Raw genomic sequence first — 26,490 nt, 5'->3', positions numbered from 1 at the left:
ACAAAAATACACACATCCTTAAGTTTAAGAACATGCTAATTTAACATAAAAAGGCAAATATCCCAGTCTTTTTGGGATAAATAAAGATGACCAGAAGGCGGAGTACTTCTGTAAAAAATAAAATAAAATAAAAAACAAAATAAAAAATGCAAAATACCATGCACAATGCATTGTAAGACAAGAGGGCATGTTTAGATTATACTCTTTATATACATGACATAAAAGCAAAGGGTGAGACAACTTAATGCATCACCCACCCAGTGTTGACTAAATACTCTTTCCCAATCCTTTGTGTATCCAGTGAAAATTCAAACTTATTCCCATGCCACAAGCAGTAACAGATAACCTGTTCAATGGAGACATACTGAAATGACTAGTTAAACTGAATTATTATTTGGATTGGTTCACTGAATGTCCTACTGCCTGGAATTCCTGTGGGCTGCACTGTTTAAAACATACCCAGCACTCCTATCAGCAGTTTTTATGGCTGTAATGAGATAGGTATAACTTTGAGGGCAAACATGCAATTCCATATTGCCTGACTCAGAAACATAAGGACGATGCAATTTATACTGTATACATAAATGTTTCATTAATATACAAATACACAATGTATATGTCATATCCTGACAGGCACATGGAACAGGATAATTGTAATCACTTGCTCGATGTGCTTTAGATAATAATTTACCTATGAAAAAAGAACAGAATTAACCCCCTTGTGCCAGTAATACAAACAAACAGGGTTTGCTTCAAATTATGTTCCATATGAGCATACCCAACCCAGCACCTTACAAGAACTCTCTCATGGCAAACTGCTAGCATTCCCAGTCATGGGAACCTGCAATCAGTGTCACAAAATGTTCCTTTTTAAAAAAAAAAAAAAAACAAAAAAAAAAGACGAGCTGCTAGTGACAGGGCTGGGGGTCTCAGAGGAGATTTGGGTTAATGTAATCTCCTGCATTTGTAGGCATTCTGCATTTATATATTTTATGTGGAAATATAACTTGGTAAACACAGAATATTTAGCATCCAACAGGTATTGCAGATGGTGCACAGTGTTTCCAAATGTCACTAGATGCAGAAAAATGGCTAACTTTGTAACACTGGCTACAACAGTCCAGGAACATGGCAAAAAAAAAAAAAACTGTGTGCAAAGCAGGAAAACACATTAAAGCAAAGCCTCTCAAAGAACAAGAGGAAAGGCAAAATCATCAGATTAATATGCATAAAAATCCCTAACAACTTTCAATGGAAAAGATTTAATCCCACTACTATACCATTCTCAGAAAGACGATGTCAGTAGCAATTCAACACCCTACAGGATGCAATCCATTTGTCAGTAGTTCAAAGTTCAAGGTTACTTTTCTAGGATGTATTTTAAATGGCCCGTAAAACTCAGGGGACTGACAAAGCAGAACCAGAGGCTAATACAGGGGAGTGTTGTCACATTTTACCCATCATGCTCCTATAATGAGGTTTCCATACAACATTTTGAACTGGCTCAAGCCATGCAAGACTGGAAAAGATTATTATAATTAAATAAAAATAAGGCCTGTCCTTACCTCCATACAGTAAAAAGGAGTTCACTTAACCAAAAATAAATACTTACCAAAGGAAAGACACAATATTAGCCTGAGCCAAAAGCCACAATGGGAACACAAATGTTTTCTTTTTCTGGACTACAGTGCACTTTGCTTATAACAATCACTGAAGGAATTAACACCCATGAGACAGACCAATACAAACCTATACAAAGTGCCTCACTTTCACAAAAATCACACACAGGAATCAAATTACTACCAAAGAAATTAGTTTCAAAGGATTTGAAAGGGCATCCAACATTGTACTCAAATTTTCAAGTCAGATGACCAAAAAAAAAAAAATTGATAGATCACCTTGTATCGGTCCGCCCAAAGGCTGTGTACAGCGAGTAAGATGTTTGATAAGGGTCTTTTTGCAACAGTAAAATGATTTAAAGACAAAAAAAATAATCAGTAATCATAAAAGAGACAAGGATGAGGGAAAAAAGGAAACTTCTGGACATGCCGCAGCTACTTATCGGTCAAATAGTTCAGATTGTTGGTTCAGAGAGAGGAAATTCAGAGCGGAAAAAGAAACAAAGCATACATCCACCCCACCCCCATGCAGTTCCAGCCCCTCTCTGCAGCATGGGTCAGGTGTGCCTGCCCCGAATACACTGGGACTGGTTCTACAGCTGGCAGGGAGGAGTGCTTGAGGGTAACAGTCTGTAAGAACAGTTTTCAGGTCTTGCTCCTTTTAGCAACAACAATAAGACTCTTGGCAACAGAGGAGACAACCGTTGGGTTGATATGCTTTGCATTACAGTGTTTGGAAATATGGATGTGAATGGCAGGGTCCTGTGGCGGTGTCCATTTTGACCAGCTCTGAAGAGACTACCTGTGTCTTTTGTTAACATTAATGTTGAGTCGAGTCAAAAGTGGATGGAGTGTGCCATCTTCTAGGAGTCCAAGGAGTCCGCTGCAATAAAAAGTGTATGAGTGAGCCATGTACACAAATAAAGGGAAATCTCTGAATAACAGCACTCCTCCTGCCCCCAGACTATCTGTGTCATTTAAGTCTTGGTCTTGGGGGATGTTCTGTGATAAAAACACTAAATTTCAACAGAACTGCCACATCTGAGCTTCCAACCTTTTGCAAGCATACAGGGTCAGATAGGTGACTGTGCATCTGACTTTTGACATTACCACAGCATACTAAATAATCTGCTATGTGGACGAATACGGATCTCCTCTTCATCCCAGCCGGCCCTTCCCCCCTGCATGACCTTTCCATCACCTTCGATGGCACCACAATACCATCCTCTCGGACAGCAAAGAGCCTGGGCATCACCCTCGACAGTAACCTGGACTTCAAGGAGTACATTGCTTGCACGTCACGGGCCTGCCGATTCCTCCTCCACAACATCAGGAGGATTCGCCCGTTCCTAACCACATACGCGACGCAGCTCCTTATCCAGGCCACAGTTCTCCCTCGACTGGACTACTGCAACGCTCTCCTTGCAGGCCTCCCAGCATGCACCACCCACCCTCTCCAGCTCATCCAGAATGCAGCTGCCCGACTGATCTTCAACCTCCCCAAATTCTCCCATGTTACTCCCCTGCTGAAATCCCTCCACTGGCTTCCTGTCGCTGCCAGGATCAGATTCAAGACCCTGACCCTCGCCTTCTCTGCAGTCAACAGGACAGCCCCTGCCTACCTCCAAGAACTCATCCAGCCCTACACACCAGCCCGACCCCTACGCTCAGCAGCAACTGGACGCCTTGCTCCCTGCATGGTCAAGGCAGGAGGTGCTCGTTCTGCCAGACATCGGCGTTTCGCCTACATCGCTCCCCAGTGGTGGAACGAACTCCCGGTCTCGCTACGGACAGCTTCTTCACCCCAGTCCTTCAGACGGGGCCTGAAGACGCACCTCTTCAGACTCTACCTGGACTGACCCTGCACACAATTGCTGCCCCCCCCCGCCCATCAATGCTGTCGTAAATTGCTGTGCTTTTTAAATTGTGTTTTTAAATTTTGTCTCTTGTTGCCGCCTTTACCCTGACGCTCATTGTGCCGTTTGAAGTTGTTGAAGTTAGCCGTTCGAAAGTGTATCGTACTAGTTGCCCTTTAGGCTGTAATTGTAAAAATCTGATAGTACTGCGTCCTCAAACAGACCTTGCTCTCAGCTGAGAACTGTCTCATTGTGGAACTGTACACACCCTGTCCCCGTACTGTCGCTGTACCTACTGTATGCACTTTTGTAAGTCGCTTTGGATAAAAGCGTCTGCTAAATAAATAAATGTAAATGTAAATGTACTTCCTGTACTAAACTGAGATCTGAATCTTGTGACATAAGTACAAGTTCAACTTAAGATGCTGCCTTGCTTCAGCCTAAGTTACACATCCAATTAGAAAATGTACTATAGTATAGAATGACCCTGGCTTCTCTTACTAGAATTTCCACAGTAAAGTAGTGTTGAGCACAAACGCCCCCCTGTGGCCTCTCCATTAGGCAGTGCCTTACCATCTTGAGGGGGATCGACACTGATGTCTTCCGTCTCCGTGTCATCTTTCATCTCTGTATCTTCGTCATCCTCCTCTTCTTCAAGCTCACTAGCTATAAGCTGTCTGGCCAATTTGATGTTGAGGCCTTCGTTGTAGTGCATCTTCCTCATCATTTGGAACTGCTTCTTTTTTGCTGAAAGAGGAAAATCAGAGGATTTAGAGGACTCGCTGTGCTGAACACCAACCAGGTAAAGTGTGGAGAATAAACTGTGCTACAGCTGGAGTGCAGGTGCCCTATTCACATGGTAGATTGTTATGTACTGCATGCAATACTGCCTATTGATTCCCAAGTTAAACACTGCTGTTACACCCCTGGCCAGCGTACTTAACACAGATTGCCTCAGTAAATATTTAGCTGTAAATGTATGATTTGTAAACTGTGAAAGATGCCCTGGACAAGAGAATCTACTAAGAAAATGCATACAGATTTATCAGTTATACACATTTGTCTAAAGAGAACATTTTGTGCACAGTTTTATGGAAGGCATATATGAGATAAGAGATTGAAATATGAAACATGGAGGGTGCTATGACATACTTCACTCAATCCCAACCTGCAGGCTCAAGGAAAAACATGTACACACACATATCTGCGTTCATTCTCAACCTCAGCTGACTTCCTGGTCACAACCGTGCTCAGCTGCATACACGTAACACAAATCTGTTTCATCATTTTCCAGTATCTTGAAAGACATGCATAATGCAACTGGCTTGATCAAGATGACCATTTCCTTTAAGAAGCTTATTAGCAAACAACTGTTCCTGAAGTAATGTCTTTTCCTGAGTGACATAATTCAATTCAAATGAACTGGAAAAGGACAATGTGAATTTGCAGGTCTGGAGGCTTGGTGACATTACACTAAGTCCAAAGACCCATTACAGCATGCTGATCAGGGCCCCAGTGTCACAGTTTGTATTTACACAGGAATAGGTTTATTCTTCCTAACTGCTGCTGTCACATTTCACAGTGGATTTACAGTGCATACAGTATGCACTCTCTGAAATAGGTGTGTGTGTGTACTCAGCTTATCCGACTTGTGTCCTGTCCTGACCTCCAGAATGTTCCGCCATCTAAGGCAGCCCATTTATGGGGGTCGGTCAGCCAGAAAACTGATCACCCGGAGTGTTCTGCCCATTAGTCGAGACACGCTGCATTGTGCTGTAAAAATCCAGCAAATCAGAGAGCTGGTACACTGAAGGGAGAGGAAATGCATCTTTGAAACCAGGGCACTCAAAACTGCAGCTGTGCCTTGGCTCATCCTGTTCCTCACTTAAGAGGAGAAAAGCTAGGTCTGGCAGAGTCTGTGAACATGAATATGTGTAGATTGGCTACTATAGCCTGCAATTAGCTTTGAAAATCAAAGCTTTGTTAATTGAAAAAAGATTAAGACTGCATCAAAAGTGGCTTGTACAGACATTAGCAAACAGCAGTAATATTTTTGCCATCCAGATGTTTTAGCTGGTAAAATGAACCTAATTAGAACCTGTGCATTTTGTATAATTGTAAAAGCAGCTTATAAGGGTTAAAAAGATGAAAAACGTTCACTAAAACGCAGAAGAATGGACTATTAAACATCTTACATGTGTCCTCTACATTAAAAATTGTAGTTGCTACATGAAATTCATACAGTTTAACATCTCAGTTATGTTACATATGCATTTCTTGTTTTTAATCCTTCTTGAAAAGCAAAATGAACCGTTGACCTTATAGTTCCATTTATCATTTATCTGTCTTCTGAGGTTCTCAAGGGATAAGAACACGTCACTACAACACAGGAAAAACACACCAGGAGCAACATTAGTGAAGAGGGAGCTTTTGGAGGGTGAGATAGGGGGTAAACAGTGGAAGGTGCCAGGGCAGGGGAGAGCCCACCTTGCTCCTCGGGGGTGAGTTCTTCCTCCTCCTCACTGCTCTCCTCCTCTTCTTCCCTCATGAAACGGGGCTCTGCCCCCTCCGCAGCCGCCAATCTAGGGAAGAGAAAGAGAGGGAGAAAGAGAGAGAGAGAGAGAGAGAGAGAGAGAGAGAGAGAGAGAGAGAGAGAGAGAGAGAGAGAGAGAGGGGCAGCAGATGTGGTGAGCAGCACGCGCCAGCTGACTGAATAAAGCACGCTCCGCCCTGAAAGCAGGTCAGGTATTTCTGGATGGGCCTCACTCGCCCTGCTCGCTCACTCCCTGGTCTTGGCAAACTCTGCTGTGGACGTTTAAAATGCGATATAAAAAGGGGTCAACTCAAGACAACGACTAAAAACAGCACAGATAGGCTAAGTCGATGCAAACTGTTCCAACAGACCAAAAAAAAACACTTCAATAATGGGTGGGGAGGGGGGGGCGGGGGGGGAGAGAGACAATCCTGTCAGCAACAAAAGGATCTCAAAACCACATGGAGCAGGAATAATCTTGCAATACTTAAACAAGAGAATACAGAATCATTGTAGCTCACTGGCCTACACTCTCTTAAGAGGCAGATGAGTAGAGTGGAATAAAATGCATTAGGCCCTGCAGAAAACCACCTTCACTTGAGAAGCAGAGAGCTGGCAGAGGGAAGAGAGAGAGCTGCTATTTCACCTTGGAGGCTTTGGCAGGAACAATGAAGCATGTTCTGTGAGGAAGTCCACAATCAGTGAGACCTCCCAATACACGCCTGGAGCTGACGAGTCACTTAACTGTGTCTATGTTTGTCACAGTCCTTTGATCCAGGACACTGGCAGTTTCACAAGACAAAGGCATGGTCTAGCAAGTTTAACCACATGATTTTCTTTTTATTAACCCAAGAGCTTTTAAAGCACATTCAATCACATAAGTGATCCTGCATATGCACCATCAATTCTGGTGCTGAGGTCTTTGAAGATTGGGGATGGAATAAATGAAATAACCAATTGGCAATGTCAACTTGCACCTGACCTGTAACGTGTGTGTCTCCTCAAGCACAGAAAAAGAGACAGAATGTCCGACTGAAAGGCATGCAAGAGCTTGCTCTGTCTTCGGGTTTGTTCATGCAACAGGCTGTTTGCGGGGTTAGGTGTGCGGTACCGCCTTTAAAGGAAATGGTGCAGAAGACAAGAGTGATGGTCTGAGCTGGCAAAGCAGTTACTTCAGATTTATTCTCCCTGCCTCTACTCAATCAGGGTGACATAAATTCAGTGCGGTATCATGATCGATTAGGACACAGATAAATTATAGGGTGCAGATCTATCTGCGGACAATTAACGGATGCTTAGCCAATAAACTTCCCTGCATCTGAAGGGAGGAGGGACAGGATGTAATTTCAGCCACATCATTCAAAAGAGATATGAGAAATGGCAGCGCATATCAGAGTCAGCACCAAGGCCAAAATTCAGTCTCACTGCCTTGCACTTTGACCTTGTCTGTGCAATGAATTTAACAAAGTGCCACTTTTCTCAGTACTTGAACGTCATTCATTTTGCAGCAGTTGAAGCCAACGGAAAATGCTGTAGAGGTACCAAAAAAGCTTGTCACTCAATGTCAAGGGCAGGCTGCACTGCAGTGATATTGAACCTGGGCCCGCGTCACAGCCACCACAAGAAACGCTAAAAATAGAGGGAGAAACATCCGAACTGGGGGATGATGCCGTTTTCGGTTGCCTGTTTGAAAGGGCGGATCGTTACAGCTGACCTGTCTCCGTCTGTGGGGCTGTGCAGACGTGCAGCTGAGCGTGCCTGCCCTGGGGCTGCGGGGCTGCATCTGTTCCACACGGTTACAGCACCAGCGATGCTCCGACACATGCCATTTGTGCCGAGGCCGAACTCAGCCCTTCCGTGCATTAGCAGTTAGTGCTGCCGTTGTGGGATGGGCAAATGAAGATCAAGTCAATCACTGTGTGTGCACACAGTGTGCTGTTTGGTTCGAGGAGCTCCTAATCACTGCTGTAATTTAGGGCTACCAGTTCTCTAAATGCACTGGGAATATGGAATTCCCTTCAGGCTGATGAAACAACTGACAGCAACAGGAGGACATTATTAATAAAATGTTAACATGATCTCAATTTGAACCTGTTTGTGTTTTTTTTTTCCCCAACTGAACCAGAAACTACTTCAATGAATTTCAATGGAAAAATAAACTGTCATTTTAAATGTTCATGATTTTCACCCTGAAGTTATACTAAAAGCTGGGGCAAAAAAAACAATAAAAATAAAAACTAAAACAATAAATGTTAGGTTTTATAACAGACCCCACTGTCAACATTAACCTTGAGCCCAACAGTGTTGAAGGCCAGCTGCTTCACCCCCCTGCCTGTGACAGCTCTTACTTCTTAGCGAGGTCATCCGCTGTGAGGACCGTGTTTGCCTCCGAGTCGCTCAGAGCTTCGTCATCTTCGTCCCCCACCATGCTGGAAGAGAGGGAGTATGGGAGTATAAATTATTCACAGGCACCTTGTCCTGGCCCTACGGTGTCAGCAGGGGTGACCTTTTCTGTGGTGCTCACCCACGGATTCAGTTACATATTCGCAGGGGCACCCTTGGTCTGAGCAGACAAGGTAGGGGCCTACTAACTAAACGTCTACTGATATGATATAATTTCTAGTAATAAACCAAGCTCTGGTATAAAGTGCACTTGCGGCTGTGCTCTGAAAAGTGATCATTGTAAAGACTGGATTTAACATGTACATGTACATGTTTGGCATCAGCTTGAAATGTGCTTAAGTAATTTAAAGTATTTCAAAACAGACACAGAAACATACAAAGCATAATAGCCCCTACAAGGCGGATTTAAAAGTGCTTAGCGATTCACTTCCTGAGTTTTCTTTTTTCATAGAACAATGCCAGTTGCCTAATAAAGCTGTACTCCCTACAGGATCCTTCTATTTTACACAGAAGTCTGACACTTCTTTTTTTGCATTTCATGCTGTTTATTTCCATGTGAACTACTGGATATCCCTTGTACGCAAGTCACACTTGACTGTTACATACCTCCCTTCCTTGATAACATAAAAAACAGGAAAACAGGACTATAAACCTGTTGACCGTTTGAATATTCCCTTTCTGAAAATGCTTGGATAGACCTCTTCACCAATTCACCTCATTTTACAAGACTTCACAATAAAGCCATTCAGAAGCCACTCAAATGTTAGCCATACCTGAAGACAGGGTGATGAGTGCCTGCCTTACCGGTTGTATGGTGTACTGGGTTCATCGATCTTCATTAACCCGTAGTCCTTATCGGCTGGGTGGTACGTGGCCAGGATGTTCATTTCATCCCACTTCTGGGACTTCTTTCTAAAAGAGAGGGCCCAAAAAGAACCATCAGGGTGCTTATTCGGGTACATCACACATTTTTAACATTTGGACTGACGCAGGAATCACCCAGTGGGACCTACTACACTTATTCTGACTTTGCCCCAGTTTTAACTCCATACAATACAACCCAGCACAATTATCAGAACTGTGACGCTCACTGCAGGAAAAATTTTCAAAGACAATGAATGCCGATTTGTTGCATTTCAGACTAACATAAGATTAATTTCTGAAGCAGTCATTTTGTGGGCAGTTTCCCTTTTAAAAATTGATGAGTTATTTCTTTGCCATGTTTCAGGAAAAACAGTATCGCAGTGGGTGTTAAGGATCACACCATCAATGAATGCGAATGGGTAAATGGTACACATCTCTGCTGGAAACTGTGAGCGTGCCACGCCTAATTTGTCCTGTTGTCCTCTGGTAGGGATCTTGGGCTTGGGACAGGCCTGTGACCCTCTGCACAGGTCTGTGGATGGATGCACACTGGCCTGCCATTAGGGCGTGCCTGTGACTCCTTCTGAGAGAGCCACACAAACGAGCCTCCCTGACCTTTGCCTCTTGACCCACTTCCCCTCTGCTCGCCAGAGCTAGGAGTGGACGCAGATGCGTGTGTGTGTGGGGGGGGGGGGGGTTTGAGAGGAGATTCCATGCCTGCAGCAGTAATCCTCCGGAGCTGGACTCCTCACATCCCTCCTCAGCAGCCACTGAGCTCCGTGCGCTTGAATACATTCGTGGGATGCGCCAAATCAATTGGACGCGCCCTGCCTCGCCACAACCGGCATCAAAAGCATACACATTTCATAAACGCTCCACTTATTTGAGGGAAAAGACACTTCTAGCCACCATGTGCAATCAGTTTATGGGCACAATTTTTTATTTTGAACTTCTGGAGGCACTTGTGTTGTTATCTGCACAGAGAAGTGCCACATAACAGCAAATATATCACCTACCCTGCGAGGCTCAGTAAACCTACGTCAGTGCAACTTTGAGGCTCCCTGGCCTCTGCTGCTGAGGTCATTAAAGTCATTACGCGCGTGGCTCTTTGCCGCTCTCGGCAGCTGTGACGAGCACGGATGTGTCGGAGGCTGGGAGTCAGTCTGGGTGCCGCGCACACAGTGATGTGACCATGGGGAGCAGAGCCAGTGGCGGAGTGCCGTCTGTCTGCATCGAAGAGGGACAGTTACACAACCTGTCACAGGCGCAGCCGCTGTGGCCCAATTTATGCAATGGCGGAAATCCACTCTAACCTGCCGCATTCTAGTCAGAGCATGACAATGGCAAAAAAAAAAAAAAAAATGTAAAAAGCACAGCACTATAAAAAAAATAAAGATAACATCCGTGCTGAGGACAAACTGATCTCTAACAGTCCGAGTGAAACGTCATTGCTTTCTTTGCATGATGAGAATCAGGCCTCTCACCTTTCACGCTTATTCGTTTTTCATAATACAGTGACATACGATGACATAATGCTTAATCCTACTGCAAGACCCAATTCATTGATGTACAGCAGTGTTCTGTTAAAAAAAAAAAAAAAGAAAATATATCAAACCCAACTGGAACTGTAATGAAACCAGGAAAGAAGAACAAAAAAAATATTCTTAAGGGATCATGTACAGTCTGAATAAAGGATCTAAAATTAACAACCTCGTTATCTGACTTGATCCCACCTGAATAATAATGAATTGTACAGGCTATTTATTCAGTACAAGGCGCAGAGGACACTCCCAGAGGAAAATTCCCATTCAATATTTTCTGTGTGACAAGCAGTGTAAATTAAATGCATATAGCTCATCCCCTCCTCAGCTGGACAAAGCAGAGCATACTGAACAATGAAAAGGTATCAGGTTTCAATTCATGCATGTGCGCCACAGTTAAAAGTCGTTTGATACAATGAATAATAAATGACAAAGCTGAATGGATGGTTTTCAGGTATGACGAAAATTGGCAATGTTTTGGATTGCTCCTTGAACAATTTGAACAGAAGCACTGGATACACCAAGCTTGCTTTCTGTGCAGAAGGTACCACCCTCTTCCTCCTACTGTAATAGAACTTTGTATCATTCACCTCCAGTTTTTTTTTCCTGTGAGGGTGGGTGGCAAACAGAGTCCAGGAGTGGCGGCTCTGGGAACTCTCCAGTAGGAAGTAGCAATTGTTTAAGTTCAGGTGCGGACAAATGGTAGCCTATGCACCCACACATCTGAAGTACTTGCTCAGGATATCCTCCGTACACAGTACACTGGAAGTGATGGAGAAACCGCAATGCAAAAAAGTACTTGAAGAAATTTGTTCCCTCCCCACCGAGCAAAATAGAAAGAAGAAAATAACATTTTTCAGACTAAAATAAAATCCAGTCCCTGAACAGTATTCTCAGGAGATAAAAACATACAGCTCCTCTGGGAGTTTGTCTTAAAATGCAACATTGAGAAGAATGTTTAAAGAATGTAAAAAACAGCAGCTATGACAAGACTAAAAAAAAAAAAACGTGGTTGCTTATTTCCACATTTATGGTACTACCTTTATATACCAGATGACCAAGCTGTTTTCTGGCCAGGACTGCAGTTTGCAAGACCCCCTAGATTACTCTGGCAACCGTGCACAGCTCTGTGGTTATGTCTCCAGAACACAAACCAGTGTCCTCTTAAGGGTTAATGCACGTCACAGCCTTGTTACAAGACCCTGGGATAAAGCGATCGTTAAAGGGAGGCAGCACAACTCCAGGAAGATCTACTGTCGCTGTCTCCATGCCCTAACAGCTGTAAATCGCACTCCTCTGAGGAGACACGCTCACGGGTAGATTTAAGACAGAGGAAGATACCTCCACTTCTGCTGCACCTTGCTTCAACACAACAACTTAACTCATTTCGACCACTGCAACACTTACCGCCTAACATTCAGGATCAGTCAGCTGTCCTGTGCACAGCCAGAGGATGCCACCCCCTAATAGAGGGACTGTCAGGAGACACCATGGTGCTGAGTCATACTGCAAATCGAGAGGCCCAAGTCCTAAAGAGTGTACAAGTTGCCAGAAAGGTGAAAGAAATGGGGTGCCACTTTTCTGCTTTACAACAAGGTGAAAAAAAGGTGTTTTTTTTTTCCACGAAAAGGGTTTTCACGAAAAATTACACAAACATTGTAAATCAAACTTGGTCTAACAAACATGGGAGGAAAATGGTGACCTACAGTACCTACGGCTGTAGCGACCCTGCATGCACCATGTTGTGATGATTATTAATTCATTTGACTGTCGCGCAAATCCAGGGTGCTCTCACCACGTGTGAGGATTTGTTAATGGAGAGGAGGGAACAAAAGCACTGTTTTCTTAATGGCAGAGGGGCTTTACACTCCTCTCCAATCTCCCTCGACTGTCCAAATGGCCTAAAAGGAAGCAGTGCTACAGGGATATCAGCCATGTTTACCGTCTCTGTAGACTTGGACCTTGGCAGCAGAGAATCCTCCTGGAAGCCTTTTCTTCTTTCAGAGAGACTATTTTGGTATCAGTGGAGAGGACTGGAATTCTATATGAATCCACATCCTTCTAAGGCCTACTTGTACAAGATCGGGGGGGCACTACCTAGCCACAATTTTCCACAGTGTACACAGTGGTTTTCCTTAACTTTATAGTAGTATGCGTCTATACTGTTATTTATTTCAGCAGCTAAGAAGACAAGCTAATTTGAAATCTCTCTGAGGTGTAAATGTCACACTGTATCTGTTGCGCAGCTGCAAAACAAAGAGTGATTAGTGCATTATGAATGCACAATACATGAGATGGATATGTAAATTAACAGAATGTACACTTTTTTTCATGCCCGCCAAATTCAGACCTGAAGGCCCATTTGGGTGGAGTCTGTTTTCAGCAAAAGTCTGAAGTACCCTGCTTCATTCATTGCTAGTTCATTTGCATTTACACATTAATAACCGGATGACTTAAACACACTAGTACAGGCTTAAAATGCTTGGTAAATCTTTAGCTATAGGTTGCTTTTTGTACATTAATCTGGTTTGTGCCCATGGAAGTTGAACATACATTCACTTCAACAGACAACTTATCGTATGATAACAGACAAACTGAAGGAGAACTTCATAATGCTTAGTGTGGATTGGAGGAAGGCAGGACTCCATTTTTTGTTTTAAAGATATATCAATAAGTGTTTATTAAGTGATACTTCAAATAAGTGTAACTGTCATACATATTTCAGGACAGCCACTTGAATGAGTTGCATATGTTGATTTTCATCAGTACACGTCGAATACTGTGAAAGGTAAGACAAAACACATTCAATTTCAGATTTGGATTGAAAATTACTGGATTAAAATTACATATTGCTGAACATTATTGTGCAAGCGCAAGGCTTGCTTCCACTACACAAAACATGCATAACCAATTCCTTAAGCCCTGTGATTCCATTAATTATTTCAGCCATTAGACCTCAGAAGGGTCCCTAACTATGCCAGGAGAAGAAAAGAAACAGCTGATTGGCAACAGCTATATTCAGAATCGTTTCCTCAGAAAAGGAGTTCCCCTACACAACAAAAAGCAAAAATTCCATGATGCCCCGTGTTATTAGAGCGTTCCAAGTGCCAACATGGATGAGATCAATGCATCCGACAATAATTTCCTTCAGGCTTTAACCTCACAAATTGCCACAGCTCTGACAGGTATATAGCGATGGTACAAATCAACTGTGACAGCTCGATGCAGGGAAGTCCGCGGCAACAACGTTAGCGAAGACATACCATCTCCTATTTTACTGATACCACTTCTGGGCAAATGTTGCACGCAGCTGTCATCTCCCCAACTTGCACCACCGCAGACAGATAACGGAACGTTTACACTTTCCATGGCAATGGGTTATAACAGTAGTCGCAGGTAAACTTCTCCTTATTTCCATATATCCATATCCTTTTCCTTATATCCATATTTGGATATTCATGCTCCAACTTGTAATGGGGATAACGTGCCCTGTTTCTCCCACAATATTATTGCTTGTTAGCTACCTTACGTTATTAACTGGAGACCAAGCATCCATAAAAGCATCAGCCTCTGTCTATAAACAAATAGCGACCTCCCTCGCCCGCAAACGACTGTTAATTGCGTGGCAGTAAACTTAGGTGCATGCCAGGCCATCCCCATGAGTCAGTACATAGCTATACACAGCTAACATTAGCTAGCTAACAACTTTTTTAAAAAAATTATTAGCTTGTTAAACATAATTGACTAGCTATTCAAGCCAGCAAGCACCTGGTTAGCCCAGGACCCCATAACGACCTCAGCAAGTGGTTACTTCAATAAACAGGATGGAAAGTATTTTAGTTCGCTAACTACCTTAATGTAGCTAACTATTCGGGTAAAATCGCCCTTATCCCAAAATCAAGAGACAGCCACCGTTAGCTACCTACACCGCTGGATAGCAAAAGACTATTAGCTACGTTAGCAATATTAGCTAGCAAACAAGAGTACGGAGATTACTGAAAAGCTGAACATTAATTAACGAGTATGTAACTCTAGAGCTATGTACGTTAATTAGCTAGCTATCAATCTTCAGAAAAGTAACTATTTAGCTGGCTAACTACTTACCTAACGTTACCTAGCTAGCTAGCTAGACAGCTGTTTATGTAGCTTTATTAGACTAGCTTTGCTGGCTAAATTCATGCTAGCTAATGTTACTGTATAGCTAGTGTGTAATAAAGCTCACAGAAAGCAGGACAGCCTGCCAAAATGTGTTGTTTTTGTAACGTTACAAAACGGGGGATAATAACGTGAGTCAATGAGTGTTCCAGTTTCACGACTGTCGCCCAAGTTACAGTAACAGTTAGCTAATTGCACCGGCACAGAAGCTAGCTAGCTGGGTAGCTACTCACTGCTGGTCATCTTCCAGAAGTCCAAGAGCCGCTTGCTCCTGGTTCTCCACCGGCAGCACCTCGGGGCCTTTTTTGGAGCTTGTCCCGCTGTTTTTGTTCTTCAGAATACCTTTAATGGGCCGGGGAGCTGCCATTCCACTCGCTAGGGTCTACAAATGACACCACTCAGACTGCCTTCGGTTGGCGTGAATCTGTCGTGCCCTGTTCAACACTTATATTGGCCACCTAGCTTGCTAGCTACTGCTCCTTTACTCCTCTCTGCAATCGTTCACGCTTGAAGAGTCACACTTGCACAGTGGACACTGTAGCTAACGTTCACTATGTGACATTCTGACTCAGTCAGCTAGCTTGTCACTTACTGGCCGGCGGTAAAATCAGCAGTGGGCTGAGCCGACACCCCTTGTTTTTTTCCCCTATCGCGAGAATTAATACGGGTGTTGCTATAACGACACACAAACGTTTGCTGAGGCGGCGAGGATGCGCAGCCATTTGTGTGGCGTAAATGCAGCCGATAGTTGTTTTTGAAATTATTTTATTGTGTTACGTGCACCACCCATATTTAAATCTACCAACCTCTGTATTCATGCGTCGTCTTTGTGCAGCCATCAGCATTCATTAGCATAAAATCAGCTGCTTCATCTAATTAACTTCAACACACACACACACACACACACACACACACACACACACATGAATACTAGACTGTATGACTGGGTCTAGTTGTGTAGCCCGTTGGAAATAAGATGAAACATTATACAATGAAAATGTAACTTCTGTTGTTAATGTCAGACAACAGACAAACAATAATTACTACACAGCATTTCTGTCAGAAGGAAGATAGCAGAGGAAGTAAGGAAATCATCCACATTTTAAAATTTTGTTTTAGCCATACATGACACATCCTGTCATATAACCTTTATTAGGAATTCAAGATAAATAGCTTTGAATGTCTCTTCATTTTTTCTGTTTCAATGCATGTATCATCACCTTAGGGATTTCAGCAGGGTTTCCTGACAACAGCATGCAAGCAAAACACATTCTAGTAAAAACCAAAACAGCCCATCAAATCATCAGCATTCATTCTTAGTCAAAGACATATTTTACTGTACATCATCAACTCCATAGATGCCATGAAGGCCTCCATTACACAATAACCTTAATCGCAGGAGCTGATGGCAGATGATTTTAGGAGCAAGTACTATTCTCACAGTCGATGTACAAACAGCATTAGGAAAAATCCTGTTTCTTCACAGAATAACTTAATTTTGCTATCATTCTGAATAACTTACATTTTTGTACATATCTCCACTTTGAGGCTCAGTTCAACTTAATATAAATTTGTAAATAAATAAGCACATTTGGAATCATGGGGAAGCTGGACAACATCCCACCTAACACATGACATCCTCACAATGTCTCTGTACCACTGCAGCAGCATAATCATGCTCACTGTCACTACTTCTAGCGATGGCACCAGCCTGATGCCTAAAACAAACAGAACACACCTGTTCAGGCATAATACCTGGATTATTTAATCAATTTAGCTGTAATCCTTTCACATGGCCCTATAACAGAAGTTAGAGTTAATCCTGAAGATGATGGAGTGGGGGGAATAGTCCATTTTTTTTTACTGTGGTATGTTCCATTTTGTGATTGCATTTTGTACTGTATAATCATGCAACTGTTCTTTTGATTTCACCAATAATTATTGTTTGATACATTGATATTGGCCTATGTTTGTATTCAGTGCATGAATACATATAATTCATTATTAAGATCAAGGTGTATAAGGAAAGCTGGTAACTAACCTGACAATAAGGATGATGATAGCAATAAGCACAATAATAATAGTAGTTACAACAAAATTATGAGGACATGTGAGTAGGGACGCAGCTCTATAAGAATGGAGTTACAGTAAACCCTTGGAATAGAGAGTATCTCCTACTGCTGGGATGAGGGGTCGAGGGGGATTGATGATGTCAGGCAGACAGCAGCGAGAACAGAGGTGGCAGGAGACCCAGAAGCAGCACCAGCAGGCTGGACTGCAGGGATACGGCATGATCCGGCTCCACCTCCAGGAGGCAGTCAGTGTAGGGCTCCAGGCAGGCAGCATAGGCCATGGCGTGTGCAATGTAGCTCTGCTCCTGCACCCCATGGAACAGGTGGGCCATGGGGCCCTTGGCAAATATGGCCACATCTTCTGAGCCATGGGTCTCTGAGTCGAGCGGCACGGCCGACTGCTGTATGTAATCATTAAACCCTGAGAGGGAGAAATGAAAAGTGAGCAGCAGGACAGAGGAGGCCATGCCCAAAGAAATGGTGACAGTATTCTGATACTGTGAACTATTGTAAGCCACAAGCTCTTCTCTACTGTATGGTCTCCTAATTAGCATCCCAAGAGCTGCTAGCGAGCAGCGCTGTCATGAATAGAGGAGTACTATGTTGGAAAGAATATATGGACTATTACAAGTATATTTACATTGTTTTGCATTGATGCGCCTCTAGTGGAGTGTATGACCATAAGCAGATGAGTGCCAGAAAAGAACTCTTTTAGTGAACAAAATGAGTGTAGGAATTGTGGTTTAGCATTTGGTAACACATACTTGTGAACATATTTGTGCTATTATCATTGTGTGTCATACTCACTTATTTCCCTAATATTTATATATCACTTTCAGGTTTTAAATGTACTTTTTACAATGTGCTTCTGATCACATAATATGTATGCATTAATACAGTAGTTACTTGTTAAGAGAAAATGCATTCATATTTTTTAACAGTCCTTAATGTTTTGTGCTGACATTCCAATGCAGCGTAGGAATCCACTACTATTTCTGAGATGTGCATGATGGACAGGTTTTATAATCTCTTTTATCTTCTTAATTTTACAAACAAGGCCATCATTTTAAAAACACTAAGCACAGATTCTCATGGGTATAATGTGAGAAAAGCTGTACGTTTGAATTTATAAATTATTTTCATTCAGTTTAATATTATGTTCATTTTAATTTGAATTTAATTCTATTTTCAAGTTTTATTTTTATTTCATTTTTTTAATCTCCCCTGAATGTTTTACCATTGGATGTTTGATTATCATGTATATAGTAAATATGAAGGAAATACTGTTACCTAATCTCTATGACAAGATATGTTTACTATGATTTTGGTTTGGCTTGATTTTAAGCCTTTCACTCATGCCTTATATGGGAAGATACTGTGACATGCAGTACAAGTAATGCATACTGTACATAAAAGATGAATTTGCATACTGTAAATTTACATTGTAGTTCATAAATATTCTGTATAGTATATAAGGAATTTGACAAGGCATGACAATGTGTGTATGTATAAACAATGTATGTGTATATACACCCACAGACACACTCACACACATACATATATGATGTAAGATGCTTTCACAGTTGCATTTTTCTCAATCATCATTGAAAGAGTTCATGCACTGTAAGAAATTGCAGTGAATTAAATACAGGGCTCTTACCTGTAATAGTACTGTTCACATCTGGACGGCTTCCGTTAATGACTTGGTATCCTGGTCCATTTCCATACAGAGCAGTGGTAAAGGCCTTTGAATCATCAGCTAAACTACGTGACAATCCTTTGAGACACACAGAATAAAAAAGCAAACATTATTACATATAAATATGACAGGCATTGCTTAACTTTAATATCAGTTTTCCATAAGGACATATGGGTTAAAATATTGTTTTGAAAAAAAAAATGCAGTGCATTATCAGAGGATCAGAGGACAGCAGCTACAATGTCAGATTTGCTGTACCTAAAACAGGGTTCCCTCTGTATGAATATCCTCCAAAGGAGAAGACGTGAGAGTGATCAGCAGTAACCACAGTCAGAGTGTCCAGTTCGCTGGTCATCTCCGCAGCCCTCTCAATTGCCTGGTCAAACTCTACAGCCTCCGTCAGTGCATATTTGGTCCGGCTGTCGTGGTGACCATGGTCTATTCTCCCCCTTGTTATTCAAAGCCAGCAGTATATCAAATTGTTATCCACATAAATTTCATGGGCGTACTCTTTTTAGTCACAAGAACAACATGAAATTGTTTGACAGCTGACACAAGAACTATGACCTATACAAATATTCTACTTCTGATTGGTGTTTCTGATATGCATTTGTTCATGTTGGGGCAGCTGGGGCCCAGGGGTCAGAGGTGTAAAGGGTGAATTGTACTCATCTTCCACAAAGAGGTAGAATCCATTGGGGTTCTTCCGCAAGATTTTGATTGCCTTCTCCATCATCTCAGTGAGGGAGGGGTCAGTGTTAGGGTTGCGTTCCAGCTCATATCTGGTATCCTTCGGCTCAAACAGCCCTGGACAGACACACGAATGCATATACGCTTAGATATGTATACTGATAATCATGAATAGAAGGATAGAAGCATAGAATAGAATAGAATAGAAGAATAGAAGCAGCCAGTGCACTTGCAGTATGAACTGTAGCAGTAGTGATGAGCAAGTGTGACCTCCTCTGGACATATGCAGTAATGCAACATAAATTGGAAATCTAGCAGTTATTTTCCTAGGCAAAGAAAAAGTCAAAAACAGCTAACAGGGGAGACCATTTGCCAGCTGTCAGCATACGTTGGAGTATGGGGCTATTGAATTCTTACCCATCAAGTAGTCTGTGTCATCCTCATCTACAGCATCAAAGTCAGTCTTGTTCCACACATAGTGTGCATTCTGTAAGGGTTGCAAGGCAGACAAAAATCAAATGAATCCTGCAGATAATATAATATCCTACATTAATATAAGTAAAATACAGTTGTTCCACTCTGTTTCTAATTAAGGTTTCAGTGAAATACAAGGCTATAATCAAACAAGTGTACCTTTTTGTTTTTGAGCCATTCTGTGATAAGGTCAGTCTTGTCTAATCGGGTCCCAAAGTGGGTAGTGTATTCAGGATCTCTGGTCTCCTTGGGTAGCATGTATGCGCGTCCCCCTCCAAGAATGACCTGTAACAAAAATGTGGCAGTGGCAGAAAACATTAAGCATTACAGTAATCAGCCAAAGAAAACAAACATATGACAGTAGCAATTGATTACTTGCTTATAAGACATGGCATGTCACTTTTTTTGCATCTTTACAGCTCATGTGAAAGGAAACAAGCATTTAATAATTCTTTATCTGATCCCATTTCATTCTTGGACTGCAACATTTTCAAAATTTCACAGGTGTCTCTTTGTAGAAAAGGGCCACATGTTTCTGTTTCTGTCTTTTTCTTTGTCTTTGTTTGCGCACCACCCCCACCTCTCACAGGCACTTGTTTACAACTCAGTTGAAACCTGGCCAAACCGGTCCTGCTACTCCCCTTATCAGCAGGACCCCCACAGGTAACTCGAGGCACAGGCGCACCCCCAAGGACGGCCCCCAGGTCACCATTTGCCCTCGGACCTGCCCGTATCCTTTGGCCACCAATCAGGGCCTCAATAGGGCCAGGGATAGGGACAATATAAAGGTGGTGGTGACCTCCCCCACCTCAGTACCGCAACAATACCTGGGAGGTGAAGAACTGGGGAGACCAAGCCTTTGGGGACCAAGCATTGTGCTGTTGTTGTGTGCGTCTGTGCCAAAGTAAGTAGTATGCCTAAGTTCAACTGGTTGTAATACAATTGCCTGTAGAGAGAGAGGGGTGTGCATGTTAATTAAGATAGTATGTCCTTGACGTATAAATGTTTCCATAGCCATTCATGCAGTCAAAGCTTGTATGTCCCATACATGTTATCCTGGTGCAATGTACTGATTCATTCTCCCTGTTTACTCCTTGCAGGAAACCACACACATACAACACAAACCCTCACATCCACCCATTCCAAATCCCCAATAAACAACTGAATCCGGAACCTGACTCCTGTGTCCTGACCGACACCCCACTGTGACAGCAAATTAGCCTGAACCTAGTTACGGGTGAAACTGCCCCCTCAGTTACACTCTTAATTTCATGGCATCTGTGTCCTCGCTGACAAAAACTGCAACATGCAACACAGATGATGTGGTGATTGCCTTCCCCCCTCTAGCCTCACATTGATGTCGGTGTTGTGGACGAGCTGGTAGGCGATGTCCCGGCAGCCATCCTGCACTGCATCGAGGGGCAGGTCTGAGTCACTGTACCAGCCCCTGTTGGGAGTGTGTGCGTAGCTGGCTCCCGGGGATGCATGCTGTACCCGTGCCGTGGAGATGATGCCCACTGACTTGCCTGGAAATGCACAAAGTTGAGCTGATGTCATTGGCACCAGGATAAGGAGACTCCTCCCCCCTTCTTACTTTCATTCCAGAGGTGCTGTGATCAATTCCTTGAGAGAACAGTCACTCATTTTCCCTCAAAGACACAGGTAGCAGTTTGTGTGGTGTGAAACTCTCAGTGGCTTTGTGCAGAACATTTCGAAGAGCTTTACAACGATAGGATGCCTTCAATATATGACCATTCAGCTGAGTGATGTCAGCAGAAATTGCTGCAATCTTTTCAGGGCCAATGTACTTCACCATTAAGGTTGCCCATGCTAGAACTGATCAGGCCCAGCCATGCTTAACTTCTCCAGTTTTACAGTAGATGGGTACAAGGTGGCCTTGCATACTGTTGTAGTTTATGGACTTTTGATTAATGTCTGCAGATGCCATAAGGCTAGGTGCTGCTGAGCATTTGTGGTCCTACCTGCCATCCTGGCTCGATGCAGGACAGACTTGACCTCATTTCCGTAGGCAGATTTGCACTGGTAGCGGCGGGCTGCTGCGCTCAGCCCCAGAGTGCCATAGTTTGCCTTGACGCCACACAGATAGGCAGTCGCTGTGCCTGCGCTGTCAGGCATCTGCTGGTCAACATTGTAGGTCTGCAGGGATATGCATAGAAACAGTCTGACTACCCATCCACACAAGAATATGAAAATACATCCGCAGACCACACACTTGCTGCTTTCCCATGTGAGTGAGATGAATTGATTCATCATGCATATTACTGTGAATTAAGGTGCTGAAGTACTCTGTTCCTGCATAGACCCTTAGTTTCACTACATGTAATGGAACAGTCCAATGTGTATAATGGTTGCGCAACCAGGGAAGGCAGAGCGCATACAGTATAATAGACATTACAGAGGCAGGGCTGTGTCTGACCTTGGACAGGGCGAGGTAGGGGAACGTGTCCATGGCCAGGACAGTCTCCTCACCCGTCTTCCCTGCCATCTGTCCCTTGAGAATCCGTGCTGCAGTCACTGTGGAGACGCCCATGCCTGGAAAGAGACCAAATAACCTGCTGAGATAACTTTAGGAGAGAAGGGGGGAGCACTTAGTGTCAAAGTCCTTGAAACAAAGCCATCTTGTCATTACTAGCCTTGAACATGCAATAGTAGAACAGGGATCAAATAATTGACATTTCCATGCAAACACACAGTACTCTGGTCAGCAGAATTTATGCAACATTTTGTGCTTTTCACCACCACATACATGAAAAGCCACAGTTTGACAGATGCATATAACGTAAAACGTAAAAGCAGATGCAGTATGACAGATTGAAACATGAGCTAGCTTGTTAGCTTTCTGTTGCTTTGTAAACTAATCTAGCTCGTTCCATCAATTTAACTCATTCCACTATGAAACAGAAAACATTGGGACTCATATACACTATCTTAGACTTTATTTAACACTAAACATTTACTGCGTTCATGTTTTGATTTGTTTTTGGTTCATGATTGAATTAACAAAAAAGGAAACCCCTAAAACAAATTATACAAGGATTAGAAACAGACCCTCCAGCTTCCAGTCTGAAATGCTTGGAGGAAAAGGGGTTTGTTTTACAGCAGGCAAAAGGACAGTGACATTTGGCTGGCCTGAGCATGACATGGGCAGGATGTGGACACTCATCTCCATTTGCACAACACATAGAAAATCCTACACAGAATCCACCCACAGATCCATCCACATTTCCCATGAAAGTAAATTTCTTGTTGGATATTCAAGTAATACAACCATTTTGGGTCCATGGCGTCAGTTTTGGTAGGACGTTCAAGCACAATTGTTTAGGGGCAAAACACAGTTCATGTCCAAAAACGTATGTCTCATCATGGTACAGTGCATCGAGCTGAGATCATCTAGGGTGATGACAGTTTACATTACATTTAAATACATTACATTACAATACATTTAAATATGTGGACGGTGATACAACTGAAAACATTTAAAGTATTATAAACATTTTTTGTAGTTTATAGTTTGCGTACAAATACAAAGTCATAACTTGTAAATGAATTCAAAGGAATGGCCTGTTTTTAACATTGTGGGAGAAGAAAGCAATGTCTTCCACTCCTACGTCCAGGTGACTGAATGACTCATAATCTGATTGCACAAGATTTAAATCATCTTGGTGACCTACCATCAGATTACAACAACTAAATGTTTTACTAGTGCAGTAAATATGTAATTTATTGAACAACATAGGCTTTGAGCATCCTTACAAGGTATGTTATTAGCCTTGTTCACTAGGTATCAGTATTATTAGTTTATTGTTTGCTGTAATGACAGCAAACAATAAAATAACATTAAACATTTCTGAAAATATCACGTTGCTACATTTTTAGAGAGCTAACCACAGACAGAGGAAAGTGATAATTTGATAGAGGGTAGCTGCTTTCCGTGACTAATATTAATTTGTTGATGTTGAAGATGATTTAGTGATGTCTGTGCTTATTATGTATTATTTGCTTTTGTCATTACCGTCAGAGCAAGCTTCTGAATAATCAAAAGGGACTGGTGTGGTGACCAGGTCATTTGATCAACCAGTCTCTCTCTTGTCCAAAAACCTGCGATTCTGCTGGCAGGTTTCAGTTAGGAGTGGTGTCAGAAAGGTGAACTCACTGGAACGGAATCTAAATGCAAGACTGAACATTTGAATGTTAAAAAGTGAGAATGTGGCTTGAACTGAATCATTCTGCATGCTCTCAGTTGAACAGGGTGACATAAACCAGGCTGCACCACTACGCAGCCTCAGGCTAGATTTGATCCTTTTGGCTATAGTGACATGGCACAGCTCATGTCCCCAGTCTCAGTGCTAAACCACCATTTTCTTGAGGTCAAATTTCATTAACACTGGAAATCTTTTTTTCCCTCAAGGACTATTTTTTGTATTTAGCTGCAACAACACTCATAAGATCAATACACATGTTTTGCCACCATTTTCCAGTGAGACAATATTTTACAAATCATATATTTAATGTTTATGCTGAAAATTTAGGGAAATAATGCAAGGAAAAAACGCAAGCATACTTTTCCTCAAAAATAAACCTGAAGCATAAAAAGTGCATCTTGTCAATGAAAGTTAACTCTTGCTCTTGGTAGTGCTCCAAGTCCAGAGCTAATTTCAAAGCCACGAGCTACACAGCGGCTCCTATTCAAGTACGCTACATGAGGTCAGTAAAACTGTCAGCAATTATCAAATGGACTATTAGACTGGTTTTAACTTTATGGGCTCAAATTAATGACAGCACATGATATCACAGCATTATGCCCCTACTCCCTTCATAATACTGTCGAAATTTATGGCATGATTACAGGTCACACAAAGGCTTTCCTGTATCTTGCCATGTATCTGCATGTTGCTTCCTCCTGCCCATAAGCATGATGCAGTACTGCAGAGTACTTTGATAACATTTGATTTACAAAAAGTCTTACCTGAATCTACCTTGCTTGAATGTTGCGATATACAAGAACAAGCAGATTTTAATCTGTTCACTCAACTGAATTTACTGTCAGTTATAAGGCCAAAATTGCATCAAAAGCTTATCAACCTATTTTATCACATAGTGATTCAATAAAATTAAATTGTCGTTCAGCAGTAACTTTGAGGTAATGCAATTTTTAGACTTGTACCTTGTTTCCATTTGAAATAAAATGTATTCTGAAGATAGTTCTTAAAACAGCTACACCCATACTTCAATGTCACATAAGCTTTAGGTTTATATGATTATTTAATGACTATTTTGCAGAAATGGGAATCTGTGTTGCTGTCATTTATGAACAGGGTTAGGGAATTTCTCTATTCCAGGTCTCTCTCAATGTCACTTCCCCCAGCCTTCAATAATAAAACACTTTCTATAATTACTTTATTATGAGATTCAGTTTTTCCAGTATCATTTGATTGAAATCGGTAAATAAATTGATAACCCTGAGAAATCCAGTAAAAAGCCAAATTCCAGTCATTAAAAATAAAATTAAATGTACAGTATAAAAGTAAATTTGATTGTAAAGGCAACTTGGAATCAGAATTTCCCTCCATGTCCCACTTACAAGTGAGTCATGATATAACTGTAATGATTTTTCTGTTCACTTCAAGATGTCAGAGTAATGCTGAATTTCAAAGCTCTGAATATGGCCTCCATGTCCCAGATCTATGCAACAGGAGAAAACCTTCTTCCACCCACCATCTCCCAGGAAGAGGATGAGGTTCTTGGCTCGGTGCAGATTTGGCTTCAGGTCCAGAGCTTTTTTCAGAGCCTGCTGACCTTTGACATTCCAGAAACGGGGGTCTTCCTCTTCCACTGAGAAACCACACAGAACAGTTGAGACACTGGGTATCACTGACTCAGACCCATTACAAGCACTGTCCCAGATAAGGTGCACATATCTATATACGACCCCCATTTTGGCAACACAATAAGATACATTTGCCTTCATTAGAAAGCTGTAGATATGGTACTGTTCATCAAAGCATTCTACATCAACTGATTGATGAGCAGAATGCTTTGTAAGGATTATGTTGTACTTAATAAAAAATATCCCCCACTAATTTGGAATTTTCCAAAAACATACCAGTGGGAAAAAAATGACAAAATTATCTGTCACTTACCAGGGATCACAGAGGAGGACCAGTCAATCACAAGACAGAAGAGTAATCCAGTAATTAGGGGGACACGAGGAGCCATGATGTGTAAACGCGTGTGTGTGAACGACTCTTCAGTGGAGAAGACTTAGGAGGGATTGCAGAATTCATATTTATAGCTGCACAGTGGATCAAAGTGCAATGTCTGAGTAAACTTTTAACACACAGACACAAGGGCTCTACCATTAGCCAATCATGGACATACAAAGTCAGAGGGTAAAGAGATTTGAAAATCTCATGTGTAATACCACAATTTGTATGCTTTGGTTCTAGATTTAGTCCAGATTTGTGGATTCTCTCACTTGGGTCTGTCAGTGCATATTATTAACACTGCAATGTCTGAGGCACATATGCAGTACATGAAATGTAATCTGGTCCATCATTTCACAG

At 42.2% G+C, this 26,490-nt stretch overlaps 2 protein-coding genes across 2 annotated transcripts; both read right to left on the bottom strand.

Annotated features, from left to right (window-relative positions):
- Positions 1 to 893: 893 nt before the first annotated feature.
- Positions 894 to 15,561, bottom strand: ppp1r2 (protein phosphatase 1, regulatory (inhibitor) subunit 2). The gene is made up of 6 exons (XM_036553674.1): positions 15,205 to 15,561; positions 9,216 to 9,323; positions 8,357 to 8,437; positions 5,963 to 6,057; positions 4,049 to 4,222; positions 894 to 2,502 (listed from the first exon to the last, which is right to left on the bottom strand). The coding sequence occupies exons 1-6, from the start codon at positions 15,336 to 15,338 to the stop codon at positions 2,483 to 2,485; spliced, it is 612 nt and encodes a 203-aa protein (XP_036409567.1). The 5' UTR covers positions 15,339 to 15,561; the 3' UTR covers positions 894 to 2,482.
- A 1,622-nt stretch (positions 15,562 to 17,183) lies between these two features.
- alpi.2 (alkaline phosphatase, intestinal, tandem duplicate 2) lies at positions 17,184 to 26,143 on the bottom strand. The gene is made up of 11 exons (XM_036518873.1): positions 26,068 to 26,143; positions 25,643 to 25,759; positions 22,344 to 22,459; positions 21,889 to 22,063; positions 21,260 to 21,432; positions 20,066 to 20,191; positions 19,850 to 19,919; positions 19,411 to 19,549; positions 19,001 to 19,191; positions 18,704 to 18,820; positions 17,184 to 17,464 (listed from the first exon to the last, which is right to left on the bottom strand). Exons 1-11 carry the CDS (start codon positions 26,141 to 26,143, stop codon positions 17,184 to 17,186), a joined length of 1,581 nt encoding a protein of 526 aa, XP_036374766.1.
- Positions 26,144 to 26,490: the final 347 nt, after the last annotated feature.

This window comes from Megalops cyprinoides, chromosome 2 (assembly GCF_013368585.1).
Source record: "Megalops cyprinoides isolate fMegCyp1 chromosome 2, fMegCyp1.pri, whole genome shotgun sequence".
Taxonomy (NCBI): Eukaryota; Metazoa; Chordata; class Actinopteri; order Elopiformes; family Megalopidae; genus Megalops; species Megalops cyprinoides.
This window is presented reverse-complemented; position numbering and strand designations above follow the sequence as displayed.

Coding starts and splice junctions, on each gene's coding strand:
- ppp1r2 (XM_036553674.1), bottom strand. CDS start 15,338: ATGGCAGCTCCCCGGCCCATTAAAGGTATTCTGAAGAACAAAAACAGC. Junction 8,438..9,215: donor CCCAGTACACCATACAACCG/GTAAGGCAGGCA, acceptor CCTCTCTTCCAG/CATGGTGGGGGACGAAGATG. Junction 6,058..8,356: donor GCGGATGACCTCGCTAAGAA/GTAAGAGCTGTC, acceptor TCTCTTCCCTAG/ATTGGCGGCTGCGGAGGGGG.
- alpi.2 (XM_036518873.1), bottom strand. CDS start 26,143: ATGGCTCCTCGTGTCCCCCTAATTACTGGATTACTCTTCTGTCTTGTG. Junction 21,433..21,888: donor GCATCGAGCCAGGATGGCAG/GTAGGACCACAA, acceptor GTGCATTTCCAG/GCAAGTCAGTGGGCATCATC. Junction 17,465..18,703: donor TGTGAACAGTACTATTACAG/GTAAGAGCCCTG, acceptor TCTCCCTCTCAG/GGTTTAATGATTACATACAG.